Source organism: Lynx rufus, unplaced genomic scaffold (assembly GCF_022079265.1).
Source record: "Lynx rufus isolate CCGP_SWC_20201006 ecotype Redwood Valley unplaced genomic scaffold, mLynRuf1.p SCAF_6, whole genome shotgun sequence".
NCBI classification, from domain to species: Eukaryota; Metazoa; Chordata; class Mammalia; order Carnivora; family Felidae; genus Lynx; species Lynx rufus.
Window position 1 is genome coordinate 116,652,703 of NW_025814878.1, and position 12,998 is coordinate 116,665,700.

Genomic DNA, 12,998 nt, shown 5'->3' on the forward strand with positions numbered 1-12,998 from the left:
AAGCACTGGTGTTGGGGATTTCAGCCAAGTCTCAGGACTGCCCCTCCCCCTCCTCCAGGAGGCTGTCTTCTTGGCAGACAGCAGATAGATGCATGACAAAGGTGCTGTGATGGCTCTGTCCTGGGGGTGGGGGAGATGGCTGGGGAGGGGCCCCCTTCTGTTCTAAAGCACGTCTCTCCACCCCCATCAGGCCTCTTAATCTATCTGCCTTTTGGGCAGTTAGTGGCTTAGAGGTGAATACAGTTCCGGCTCCACTGCCCTGCTGCCCTGTAGACCTGCTAACAGACCTATGGGAAGTGTTGAAATGCATGCACACGGTTAGTTGTACAAAATGTACATATAGATGGGCACAGGAACAGTGTTGTGTTATATAGACTCAGTGGGGAAAAAAAGAAAACAGGCACAAAAAACTCACTGATACCAAAGTAAAGACAGCTGGCTACAGGTAGAAGGGCCCCCACTAGGACACCCAGCCCCTCAGAAGGCAGACACTGAGCCACTGACCCCAGCAAACAACCACAGACAGGGGCGAGCTGAAGAGATGCCTTAAAGTTGGCAGGGGTCAGTGTCAGTGTCCCTAGGCTCAGGATTCCGACCTTACAAGCTGCGGATAACTCTGATCCAGTCCCCCAATTTACCCGAGTGCCTCCACTTAGGGCAAGTTTGAGGATCCTTGAGGGTTATTCTTTTGCAAACAGAATCAAGCACTAGGCCAGCAGTGTGAGCCCTGAGGACAGTCAGGGAAGTCCAGAAAAATAGACCCTGGGGGGAGAGTTTAGGGCTGGCTTCCTGTACCCCCTCCCCAAATCGCTTTCCACCTCTTCAGCATCTTTCCACCAGCCCCACTAAACAAAGCGGATCCCTTGGCCTGGGGGTCTGGGGGAGGGGTGGATGACAAGGCTGGACGCCTGAGTCCTCCAGAGGAAGGGGAGCAGGATACCTAGGTCCCAGCGGGGGGTCCTGTCTGAGGCTCAGGCTTTGAGGGGATTGCAGGGGGATGGTGTTGCTGGAGTTCTTTTTAGCTGCTCTGAGGGGGATTCTGTGTGGGGGATTGGGGCTTGGGGGTTGGGGAGCAGGAAGCTGTCCCCAGGGGAGCCATCCAGGCCCATTCAAGGGTTGAGCACTTGTTTAGGGTTAGAGCTGCCCCCTCTGGGGACTGGGATTGTCCAGCCAAGGCCATTGTCCTGCCCCCTTCCCCCAGTCCCTTCCAAGCTTCTTTGAACCTGAAGTCGGATATTTTTTTCTCCCCAGCTCTCTCCTTTGGCTTTCCCCACCCAAGGCCTGGGGCTGGAGGCCTGGGCTGGGGAGGGGGAGGAGGAAGAACAGCCAACAATGGGGCCAGATATTCGGGTCTCTGATGGGGGGGGTGCCAAGGAGGCTGATGTGGGGCCCCACAGTGGGGGGCCTCTGGGGTGTATGTGTCTGATCCCTCCGTCTGGACAAAGGTTAGAGAACGTGGGCCCAGTCAGTCCAGAGTCTGGCCCTTAGAAAGGGAAGTAGGGGGTCAATCCCTGGGTCTAGTAGGTAAGGGGGCTCTGGAAGGGAGGCCTTGTCTGTCAGTCTGCCGTTGGAGATGGGGTGAAATTCAGCAGGCTTGGCAGATAGGTACAGGGCATTTGTGGCTTTGGAGTGACTGAACCTGGCCAGTAATCCGGATGGGGATGTCAATTCCCCCTGGGGGAATTGGGCAAGAGGGAGGACTGCAGGGGGTGGCTATTAAGGAATGGAGGGGTAGTTACGGCAGTCCTAGGCACATACACACTCAAAAATGTTTGAGGAGCTGAGAGGATGGCTGTGCACCAGGGAGGAGATGGCGTCAGTGTCTCTGAAGAGGGGTCAAGCACCTGGGCTCCTGAAGAACCGAGAGGAAGTATCCAAGTCACCCAGACAGTTCTGAGGTGTGCAGAGCCCCAGAGGGGGCAGGCAGCCTGTTGCGGGTTGGAAGTGAAGGTCCGAATGAGGGGCCTGCATCAAGGGTCTGGGGCCTTGAGAGGCGCCTAGCTGGAGCTCCCTGGCTTTCCTACCCCCGCCACAGACCACCGCCACCATCAGGCAAACACCCTTCGCCTCAGTTTCTCCCACCCCCACCGCCCTCACCTCCACCCATCCAGGGGGCGGGGCCAGAGGTCAAGGCTAGTGGGTGGGATTGGGGAGGGAGAGAGGTGTTGAGCAGTGCCTCGGAGAGCCCTCATTTTTCCAGGCCCCCGGCTTGGGGCGCCTCCGTTCCCCATGGCGGGACACCTGGCTTCCGACTTGGCCTTCTCGCCCCCGCCAGGCGGTGGAGGCGATGCGCCGGGAGGGCCGGAGCCCGGCTGGGTTGACCCTCGGACCTGGCTGAGCTTCCAAGGCCCTCCCGGCGGGTCAGGAATCGGGCCCGGGGTTGGGCCGGGCGCTGAGGTGTGGGGGATTCCCCCGTGCCCCCCGCCGTATGAGTTCTGCGGGGGGATGACGTACTGTGGGCCTCAGGTTGGAGTGGGGCTGGTGCCCCAAGGCGGCCTGGAGACCTCTCAGCCAGAGGGCGAAAGGGGAGCCGGGGTGGAGAGCAACTCCGAGGGGGCCTCCCCTGAGCCCTGCGCTGCCCCACCTGGGGCTGTGAAGCCGGACAAGGAGAAGCTGGAGCAAAACACCGAGGAGGCGAGTGAGCTGAAACAGGGCCAGAGGGGGTGGCTGGGCTGGCAGGGGGCGTCCAGGGAGGGGGTGGTGGCTGCCTAGGCCTGGAACCCAAGAGGGCAGCAGGCAGAGTCGATGCCCCAGGCAAAGAGGGCTGTGTGGCCTGAGAGCAAGGGCACGGTGGGAACCAGAAGCCAGAATTCAGAGAGAAGGGGCAGGTGAGGGCAGGGCAGCCCCAGGGAGTCGGAAGCTGCCCCAGGCTGGCCTTGCTTCCCGCCCGGCCCTTGTCAAGTAGCACCTTTCCACATCCTAGGCCTGGCCTGACCAGGGTCCGATCACTCATTTATTACCAGCCCAGCACTAGGCCCAGCTTGGGGTTTGAGTCCCTTCTCCCACCCTTAGCCCTTCTTGAAAATTTGATCCTTACGAGACTCAGGATCTTGGCCTTAGGGTTAAGTGTGGCCTGAGGGCAAAAACAGTGCTTATCCCAGGGTTATTGTTCCTGAAAGTCTAGGGTGTGACTGATTTCTGATAGAAGCTCCTGTTTGTGCTGTGTGTGTGGACGTGTGGGGTTGGGTTTACCTCCCGTCAAGTTTAGGGCTTGTCTTCCCTTGACCTCTGCCTCGGGGCCAGTGAGTCACCATTATGCAAAGTGCACACCCTGGCACCCCCTTGGTGGAAGAAGTCCTCCAGGCCATCGCCCAAATGTAGGGTCTGCTGAGGGATTGAAAGACTTCTGGGTCCAGCCCTGCTAAGGACTAGTAAGGATGTATCTTCCAGTCCTCCCAAGAGACAAGTGTAAGCAATTAGAGATCAAGTACTAAGCCTTTAGACCTCACCAAAGGAGGTGTGAGCGGGTCAGCCGACCGAGTGGCCCTAGACTTTGTAGGAGGTGACTGCTGAGCCTTGAATAATAATGGCTGCCAATTGTGGTCCATTTCCTAAGTGCCTGGCTGTGTGCTCAGTTTCTACATCATTATCTCATTAAACCACCACAAAATCTCCCAGGGAGGTATTATTAGCCTATTTCATGGGTCTTAACTACTAAATGATGAAGCTAAGGTCTGAACTGGGGTTACTTTATTTCAATCCTCAAAGTAGGATTTGGAAAAGCCATTATGGGAAGCTGAGAACATTTATAGGTCTGAAGCAGGGACTGAGCAGAAGTTGGGAATGGAAGTTAGCCTATTTGAATATGATGTGATCAGCCTTGGAATGCTTCCCTCAAAGTTTCTAGGACTGCACAAAGGTTTAGCTGCTCTTCTGGCCCTCTTGGCCACTTGCCTTCATTGGAGTGCCCCAGGGCTCAGTCCATCACCCTCTGCTCTATCTACCTTTCCTTCCTCTCATCCACTCTCAAGCTCAAATGCCTGTGGAGAGGACTACCACACTTTATGTCTCCTGCTGGGATGGCTCCATGAAATGCTTCACCCCATCCACCACCCAGTAGCTCAAGGCCCCAACCGGTCATCCTCATTCCTTTCACATTCTACATCCCATCTTTTCGAAGCACAGCTATCTTCACCTTGGAAATACACCCTGAAGCAATCACTACCCCCTGGTCCCAGCCACCACCATCTATGTGGGGGTTACTGCAGTTGTTACAAGTCATACCCTCATTTCCTCCTTAGTATGTTTGTCAACATGTCAACTGAAGTGAGCATTTTATCTTTTTTATTTCCTTTAAGTTTTATTTATAAATTTTGAGAGAGAGACTATGAGCACAGGGGTGGGGCAGGGGTGGTGGTTCAGAGAGAATCCCAAGCAGGCTCCGTGCTGTCAGCGAAGACCTCACGAGTCCTGGGATCACAAACTGAGTCAAAACCAAGAGTCAGATGCTTAACTGACTGAGCCACCCGGGTGCCTCTGGAGTAAAAATTTTTTTTTTGTTTATTTTTTTAAATATTTCTTTGAGAGAAAGAGAGAGTGTGCGTGCATGACCAGGGGAGGAGCAGGGAGAAAGGAAGAGAGAATCCCAAGCAGGCTCCACACTGTCCATGCAGAGCCTGATGAGGTGCTCAGTCCACCAACCGTGAGATCATGACCTGAGCCAAACTAAAGAATCTGACGCTAAACAGATTGAGCCACCCAGGCACTCCTGAAGTGAACATTTTATTTTTTTTTTAATTTTTTTAATGTTTATTTATTTTTGAGACAGAGAGAGACAGAGCATGAATGGGGGAGGGTCAGAGAGAGAGGGAGACACAGAATCTGAAGCAGGCTCCAGGCTCTGAGCTGTGAGTACAGAGCCCGACGCGGGGCTCGAACTCACGGACTGTGAGATCATGACCTGAGCCGAAGTCAGACGCTCAACCGACTGAGCCACCCAGGCGCCCCTGAAGTGAACATTTTAAAATCAGATATTTTACTCTACAAATCCATTCAGCAGCTCTCCGTTTCACTCGCTGACTGCAGCATCCACAAGATCTGCCCTGCTCATCCCTTTGACTTTGTGAACTCCTCCCCTCTTTCTTGCATCTTTCACCCTGCTCCAGCCACACGGGCCTTGCCACTGCAGGGCCTTTCCACTGGGATCTTTCCCTTTGCTCAAGCATCAGTGTCTCTTATTTACAATTGTCACCATCCTCATAGTCTCCCACCCTGCTGTACTCTAATCCTTCACCCTGCTGCATTTTTTCCATGGTGCTTCTACCATAGTAACATGCTGGATACTTATTTGTGTCTCCATGTTACAATGGAAGCCCCCTGAGGCTTTTTGTCTAGTTTGGGTAGCCTTTGGTTAATAGAAAGTGTGCAGTAAATCTATTGAATTAATCAATGAGAATCCCTGTATGTCACAAAAAGATACAGTAAAAATAAGGAATAATCAGATTTTTAAAAATGAGCACCAAGTCTACCCGTCACTTAATTCATACCTTTTTTGACACCTTTTCTGTAGTGTGTGTGTGGAGGTGCATGCCATGTCATACCCTGGGAGGAGGCTGGGGGAGAGCATATTGAGAATTAGAGACATGTGCCCTTTACTTTTCCAGTCTCAACTGCCTCAAACTGGCATAATAATTGGGTCAAAAAGCTTTTGTGGGAATGAAATGAGCTAAGAGGCAGCAGCTCCCTTCATATAACCTGACAGGTATTCATTCTCATGGAGGCCAGGGCCTGCCTTTCCATCTATGCAGGAATGGTGCTCTGCATCTACCCGATGTGTTACCTTCTGGGGTGAATGATGTTCGTAGATAGGCTACTTCTAGATATTTGGTGGGCAGTCTGGATGCAGATACTCCCACAGACCATTCCTTGGGGCTATAGCCAGGTTCTTGGGGCCCAGGTGGGAAGGGGGATCGACAACTGGTGTGTTTATGTTCTTACATGTCCTCTTCCTTTATGAATGCAGTCCCAGGACATCAAAGCTCTGCAGAAAGACCTGGAACAATTTGCCAAACTCCTGAAGCAGAAGAGGATCACCCTGGGATATACTCAGGCCGATGTGGGGCTCACCCTGGGGGTTCTCTTTGGTGGGTCTCCCTCAGCCTGTCCTGACACACAGAACACAGGGACCACATCTCCCCTGGAAGAACATGCCTGAACTTGGGGCTTTTCTTCCTACCAGGGAAGCAAAGGAAGGGTATTTCAGGAGCGGACTCTATCCCCACACATGAAGAGGGTAGAGAGGAAGGGGGAAAAAGTACCTGGACCTTGATTTTCCTCTGGGAAGAAGTGTGACCCTGGTGTGGGATCTCGGGAAGGCAGGAAAAGGTGGGGGGGCCCTGGGTCTTGGGGTCACACAGGTACTGCCTTCTGCCTCACCTTGCTTCTCTTTCCACTGGCTTCCCCAGGGAAGGTGTTCAGCCAAACAACCATCTGCCGTTTTGAGGCTTTGCAGCTCAGTTTCAAGAACATGTGTAAGCTGCGACCCCTGCTGCAGAAGTGGGTGGAGGAAGCTGACAACAACGAAAATCTGCAGGAGGTGAGGGGGGCAGGGATGCTCAGGGGTCTGCTGAGCCTTATCCTGGTTTTCAATGCTTCCACCCATGGCTTCCAGCTCTCCTTCCTGGGGCAATGGTCCTCAGTGGGATGGAGTGGAATTCCTCAGTTCTGGAAGGAGGTCCAGAGTCATCCGTCTAAACCCACCCTTCCAGGATTCTCTCCATACCATCTGCTACAGGTGACCCATCCAGGCACTGCCCCCTTAGCAATTTGCTCTTGAGTCACTGACTTCCTGGTGCTCTGCAGGCTCAAAGTCTGCCATTCCATCTTCCTCCCTTGTCACTCTCTCTCCACCTCACCAGATATGCAAAGCAGAGACACTTGTGCAGGCCCGAAAGAGAAAGCGAACAAGTATCGAGAACCGAGTGAGAGGCAACCTGGAGAACATGTTCCTGCAGTGCCCGAAACCCACCCTGCAGCAGATCAGCCACATTGCCCAGCAGCTCGGGCTGGAGAAGGATGTGAGTGCCCAGTCCTTATGTGCTCCATCTCCTCCCCAGTCACCACCTCCCTTTCCCTGGCTCTGGCTCTTGTCTTCAAACCACTCTAGATCTGTTGGCTTTGCGCCAAATGACTAAGCAAAGCTAGCCCCACCTCCTGGAGTTCATGATTGATTGTCACTCTACCTTGTATCTTTCATCCCAGGTGGTCCGAGTGTGGTTCTGCAATCGTCGCCAGAAGGGCAAACGATCAAGCAGTGACTATTCGCAACGAGAGGATTTTGAGGCTGCTGGGTCCCCTTTCTCAGGGGCACCAGTATCCTTTCCTCTGGCACCAGGGCCCCATTTTGGTACCCCAGGCTATGGAAGCCCTCACTTCACTACACTGTACTCCTCAGTCCCTTTCCCTGAGGGTGAAGCCTTTCCCTCTGTGTCTGTTACCACTCTGGGCTCTCCCATGCATTCAAATTGAGGTGCCAACCTTTCCTAGGAATGGGGTCCAGAGGAAGGGGGAGAGCTAGGGAAAGAGAACCTGGGGTTTGTACCAGGGCTTTGGGATTAAGTTCTTCATTTCACTAAGAAAGGATTTGGGAACACAAAGGGTGTGGGGCAGGGAGTTTGGGGGGGTACTGGTTGGAGGGAAGGTGAAGTTCAAGGATGCTCTTGTTTTTAATCCCCACATCACTCATCACTTTCTTAAATAAAGAAGCCTGGGACACAGTAGGTGGATACTTTTGTCTTTGGTTTGTCCTCCTTTGATTAGAAGAGGAGCTGGGGATACCCAATAGTTAGGTATTAGCTCTCCGACCCCAATGACCCTGAAACCAAGGTTCCATTTAAACTGCTCAGTCACACAATATCCGTGGGAAAGCCAGTGCTGGAATCCATTTATTTGTAGAAAGTCCCTATAGGTATGAACTAGTTCTTCAGAGCCTGTGACTTGGAGTCCTGGGGAAATTTGAGTGGAATACCTTATTTTTATAGCCCATTCCCTATCAGGAGCTGACTTTTTTTTTTTTTTTTTTTGCTTTCCCCACTTTCTACTCTGGAAGTATCCTTAGTGGCGTTACACCAAGGAATTATCTTTAAATATTTTCTTTCTGTATATTGCCCCAGGTAGAAACTCCATCATGTGCTTTGTTGATACCAAAGTCCATTTGGTTTCCACTTAAGATTTTGGCCTACTTTGTCCATGAGTGACGCCCCAAATCCCCATGTTTTTGTCCTGGCTCTGCCATTACTTAATTGGGGTAATTGGGGCCCTTGCTTGGAGCTGTTTTCCTTCATGTTAAAAAAAAAAAAAAAATTAAAAAAAAATAAACCTTGGGTTGGTAAATCTAAGGGATAGAAAGGAATGGACATAAAAGATTGTAATAGGTCAAGATGGGACTTTCCTAATAAGAGCTACAGAAACCCCATTTTGACAGTATCTTGGCTTGGTGTAAGGCTCATGAAAGGGAATCTGTTTATTATACTATACGTGGGTTAAGCTGATCTACACTGGATCAGGTCAGCATTCACTCAAGCTGGTGTACCAGGTTTTCTCTTTTCCATGGTCATACTTGTGAAACTTGTAAAGGTTCTGCCATCATGAACCAGACCAAACCATCCACCTTATTTTAATGGCAGTGGATCTGTTTTCCTTTAATCTAAAAACCTTAATTACCTTTTTTCTAGTCTCCCACCTCCAGCCCATTCCATATCAAGTGAGCAGGTTCATATTTCTCTGCTTTATCTACTCATCTCTCTTCTAAGAGCCTGAATTAGTTTTTCAGACAATATCATTCTCAAGAACTGGAAAGCAAGGAGTATCAGACCTGCAAAAAGAATAGGTATCTAAGAGTGAATGAAGCTAATTCTTTATTTGGAAATAGAAGCATAGCTCTGAAAAGCCAGGTAATGATCATGGTCAGTGGCAATGGTTTACCCACAATGTAAAAGTTTTGGGGCTGTGCCCTAGGTTTTCCCAGAATGCCTTATAATGCCATCCCAAAACATTAAGCATTCACTCATTCCAAGTCTGAGGCTTTTATCTGCTCAGGCATGGCATCTGCAATTGATGGGTACTCTGACCACAGACATTCTAGTGCCTACGACAACAAGAACCTATAGCTTGTAACGGAATTTCCAGCTTGCTGGCAACTTCCCGGAGGCAACAAAGATCTTTGGCAGGAAACCATCCCTTCTGTCCCCTTGGCCATGAGGACCGGCTTCAGGCCTTGACTCCATATCCATAGCAATGGGCACTTCCCCTATAGCTATTCCCTCCTGGGGAGGCAAGGAAAGAAGGGAACATTTTTTAAGACCCATTGGTGCCCCAATGTGTCCACCCAAGGCCTGGAGGTACCAGCTCTCTGTCCTCTTGGTGCCTTGTTGGTGGGCCTTAGGTCTGGATGCCTACACGGCACTCTGGGCACCGGAAGTCAGCCTCCCTAGCAGCCTGGATGCTGCAGCCAACACAGGCCACATGGAACCAGACATCACAACCATCACACTGAACCCAGGCAACTGTTTCTTCTTCAGGCAGGCAGCAACAAGGGGCTGCACAGGGCTCTCCACCCCCAACTGCTGGGGGAGCCCTGGGCGTGTTCACTGGGTGCTTCCGAGGACGTCCACGTCGATTTCTGAACAAAGTGACACAAAAGCCAGGGTCACTGGAAACCTGTAGAAGCCTAGAACTTGCCCCTGGATGATCACAATGAATTTACACTAACAGTGAACTTGAATAGTAGAGCTGACTCAGGTCCTGCTGTTCAACATCTGTCTCATCTCTGTTCACCTCCCATCCCCATCCCCAATCCTATGCCCAGAGCAGAGGGCCACCTCCCAGCCTGGGGGTCTAAAAAGGAACCAAAGGGAGTTTACAAATTGAGAAAGATCTCTCCACTTACCCACCAGGTGTCTGTGGGGGTGTCTCGACACGGAGCTTCTTCCTGGGCTCTATAAAGACCGATGGGGAGCCCTCGGGCATCTCTCCCTCATCATCCAACTCTGCCAACACTCGATGAGCCGATTTCCTCCGATTTCTTGGGGGTGGAGCAGAAGGGGTGGCCCCCACCTCTCTAGGGGGAGTGGGAACAGGCACGTTCTGTTGCCCACCCCCAGTCCGGGAGAAGGTGAGGGGCTGGGGCCTGAGCTTGCTAAGACTGCCGATGGAATTGAGGATCAGTGTGGCTTTCGGGGCAGGGGAAAGGGTGCTAAGAGGGCGCTGTGGGGCCCCCTGTGGGGGCAGCATAGGCCGGAAACAAGCTCTGGTTCCCTCTTCGCCACTAGACCGCGGGATGGTAATGGCTGCAAAATCTTGAGGTTTGACTCGGACTTGCTGAAACATGAAGTAGAACTCCGAAGGGCTGGTTCCTGGGGACCCTTCAGGGCCAAAGGTCACAAGGTCCCCATCACTCAACTCCAGTCTGTGACCCCTTGGGAGTCGGATATTATTGACCAAAGTCCCTGTTGATGGAGGGCACCAGACAGATACAGAGAATGACAAAAACAGAAATGACCAGAGTCAGGACTGGAGAAACCTGGCCTCCTTTGGTTTTTTGGGGAACATGAGGGAGAACATGACATCTGTCATCAAATTCTCACATTTGAAGTCCCTCAGCAGGTGACATCAGATATTAAGCTCCTTGTGAGTGGAGGACAAGTTTATTTTACTTATGCCCTCTCGCAGGGCACATGGAGGAAATGGACTCCTTCCTTCACTCTGCTGAGGTCCCACTGGAGTCCCATTCTCAGACATACTGTCACCCCAGCTCCAACACAAAAATAGTTATTGGCATACCTCAGACTATCTGGGTTGAGATCTTGGCTCCACCCTTCCCAGCTATGTTACCTGGACAAGTTAACCTCTTTATGCCTCATTTTCCTTGTCTGTAAAATGGGGATGATATTAGTGCTCACCTATATTTAATGCACCTGAATAGTGCCTGGCTCATACAGTAAGCACTAAGTAAATGTTGGCTACTACAGTTATCTAATCTCCACAACACTCTTACAACAGACCTTACTTACAAAGCCTTACATTTTACCTATGAGGAAACTGAGACCCAGAGAGGTAAAGTGACAGGCCTGAGTTTTCACCAGGGGACAGTGGCAAAACCCAGGCCTCTTGACGCTGACTGCATACAATTGCCTGCAAGTCAGGGAGTAAGACATATGCTCTGCTCACTAAAACATAATTCAACATATCATAACTGCCTTAAGACAAGAACAAGGTGTCTCAGCCAATTTAGAAACTGAGTCAAGTCTGAGCTTGGCCCCCAATGGTCCCAGAACATTCCCACTATGATACTTCCCTAATGATGGCCCAGGCCCTGGATCTATCCAGCCCCTGTTTGGATGGTTCCAGCTAGGCAGGGACCATTGAGGGCCAACACTGCAGAGAGATTCTGACATTGCACACCTTTAGTGGGAAGACACAGGTCTGGACTACAACTGTCCATCCAACCTGATAGGGAGTTTGGGAGGCAGGCAGGGTCACTGTGGAGCCCCTTAATCATTCCAGCCCAGAACTGCAACTGCCCAGGAGCAAGACTGCCCGCTCACTACTCACCTTGGCTGCTGTGGTCTTCCAGGCTGACCTTCCAATCATCACCCCGGCGCTCTGCGTGCAGCTCCGCATGGACTCCAGAGATGAGGCCAGGCTCCTGCTGGGGCTGCAGGGCCACATCACACAGATCGGCCCTACAACCCAAGCGATAGGTGCAGCCAGCCCCGCTAGGGGGGTGGAAGGTGTAGAGATCACCACCCCTGCCGCCCCCTATGCGCAGCAGCTGGAAGCAGGGCAGCATGGGCGGTGCCCCCCCCTGCACCACCTCTTCCACTTCAGGAGTCCATCACCTTTCCCACTCCTGAGCCATGCACGGTGGCCTAAGTTCTGGGCTGATGGCTTACTTTCTGTCTGATGCAAATTTGAGCTGTGCTTTGTGCAACTCTGAGCACAGGCCTGAGTTTTCACCAGGGGTCTGTGGCAAAACTCAGAAGAGAACCCAGACCGGCATAGTGCAAATTCAGAGTGCAAGGAGCCTAGGCATGCGATGCAAACAAAATTGTCTGGCAAGCAGTTTTGCAACTGAAAATTTCAGGGAAAGTCCCAGTGCAACGCAAAAACGAACACGTCCTATGGCACTTTAGTTGAACCGGATCTTCAGGCCACAGAATATTCGGGGAGACTCAATCTGTGCAAGGCAACAATACATTAGGCAACTTCCAGAAAAATGCAAACTGTAGATGTGTGTATAGGGATTCCTGCTTCTGTACAATACTAACTTGTCACCTCAGTGTTCTTTGGAGAAAAGAAGCTTTTTCTTGTCAGACTTATCCAAAGAGAGTAACCCTTCTGCTCGCCCGCACCTCGCTCTTCAGGCCAATCCCTCGCTCTACCTGGTTATCTTGAACCCCAGTGGGAAGTGAATCCACTGTCGTCCCCCAAAAGGCAGTGAAAAGGGTCCCTACGTTCTCTAACAAAGCAGATCTAAACCCTGGAGGCTTCCCAGCTTCTCCGGCTGGGATAAAAACAGGGGAAAGAGCTCCCCGAGATCATGCAAGGCAAATCCAGCCTTTTCCCTCCCCTGCCCAGCCCAGTTTCCGATCTACCGCGGTGCAGTCTCCAAGTAGTCTCCTCTCCAGGCAGTGCCAGACTGTGCGGCGACCCCGGACCCCTCCGGCTCGGGCCCGGAGCTGGCTCTACCGCCGCTGTTTGACAGCGAGGAAGCCGGGGTCGAGAGGGGCGCGGTCTTCGCGCGCGGGCAGCACCCGCCTAGCCTTCGGAATTCCCGGGTCTGAACTCCGCGCCGAGCGAACCCGCCCCCTGTGCCACTTCTGATTGGCCAGCTCATTTGTCCTCTTCCCCTCCATTGGGCGGCGTGCTGGGAGTGTCCCTGATCTCCCGCCTTCCGCTTTTTCTGATTAGTTCACAAATTTTCCCGGGTTCCCGGAGTTGGGAGGAGCCGCCAGGGCGCGGAGACTTCCCCCAACGCTTTAATTGTGTCCGGCTTTAGA

General features: G+C 52.1%; 2 protein-coding genes across 2 annotated transcripts; one reads left to right on the forward strand and one right to left on the reverse strand.

The window, feature by feature from the left end:
• The first annotated feature begins 2,229 nt into the window (after positions 1–2,229).
• POU5F1 (POU class 5 homeobox 1) lies at positions 2,230–7,715 on the forward strand. The gene is made up of 5 exons (XM_047102846.1): positions 2,230–2,634; positions 5,963–6,083; positions 6,405–6,535; positions 6,858–7,016; positions 7,201–7,715. The coding sequence occupies exons 1-5, from the start codon at positions 2,230–2,232 to the stop codon at positions 7,465–7,467; spliced, it is 1,083 nt and encodes a 360-aa protein (XP_046958802.1). The 3' UTR covers positions 7,468–7,715.
• A 157-nt stretch (positions 7,716–7,872) lies between these two features.
• Positions 7,873–12,932, reverse strand: TCF19 (transcription factor 19). The gene is made up of 4 exons (XM_047102848.1): positions 12,594–12,932; positions 11,551–12,175; positions 9,887–10,445; positions 7,873–9,619 (listed from the first exon to the last, which is right to left on the reverse strand). Exons 2-4 carry the CDS (start codon positions 11,786–11,788, stop codon positions 9,379–9,381), a joined length of 1,038 nt encoding a protein of 345 aa, XP_046958804.1. The 5' UTR covers positions 11,789–12,175; positions 12,594–12,932; the 3' UTR covers positions 7,873–9,378.
• Between the last annotated feature and the right edge of the window lie 66 nt (positions 12,933–12,998).

What these genes read in the sequence shown, in the direction of transcription:
- POU5F1 (XM_047102846.1), top strand. Translation starts at nt 2,230, where the DNA reads ATGGCGGGACACCTGGCTTCCGACTTGGCCTTCTCGCCCCCGCCAGGC. An exon ending in ACAACGAAAATCTGCAGGAG is followed by an intron (nt 6,536 to 6,857) that starts GTGAGGGGGGCA and finishes CCACCTCACCAG; the next exon opens with ATATGCAAAGCAGAGACACT. An exon ending in AGCTCGGGCTGGAGAAGGAT is followed by an intron (nt 7,017 to 7,200) that starts GTGAGTGCCCAG and finishes CTTTCATCCCAG; the next exon opens with GTGGTCCGAGTGTGGTTCTG.
- TCF19 (XM_047102848.1), bottom strand. Translation starts at nt 11,788, where the DNA reads ATGCTGCCCTGCTTCCAGCTGCTGCGCATAGGGGGCGGCAGGGGTGGT. An exon ending in GGAAGACCACAGCAGCCAAG is followed by an intron (nt 10,446 to 11,550) that starts GTGAGTAGTGAG and finishes CTCCATCAACAG; the next exon opens with GGACTTTGGTCAATAATATC. An exon ending in CCCCCACAGACACCTGGTGG is followed by an intron (nt 9,620 to 9,886) that starts GTAAGTGGAGAG and finishes CACTTTGTTCAG; the next exon opens with AAATCGACGTGGACGTCCTC.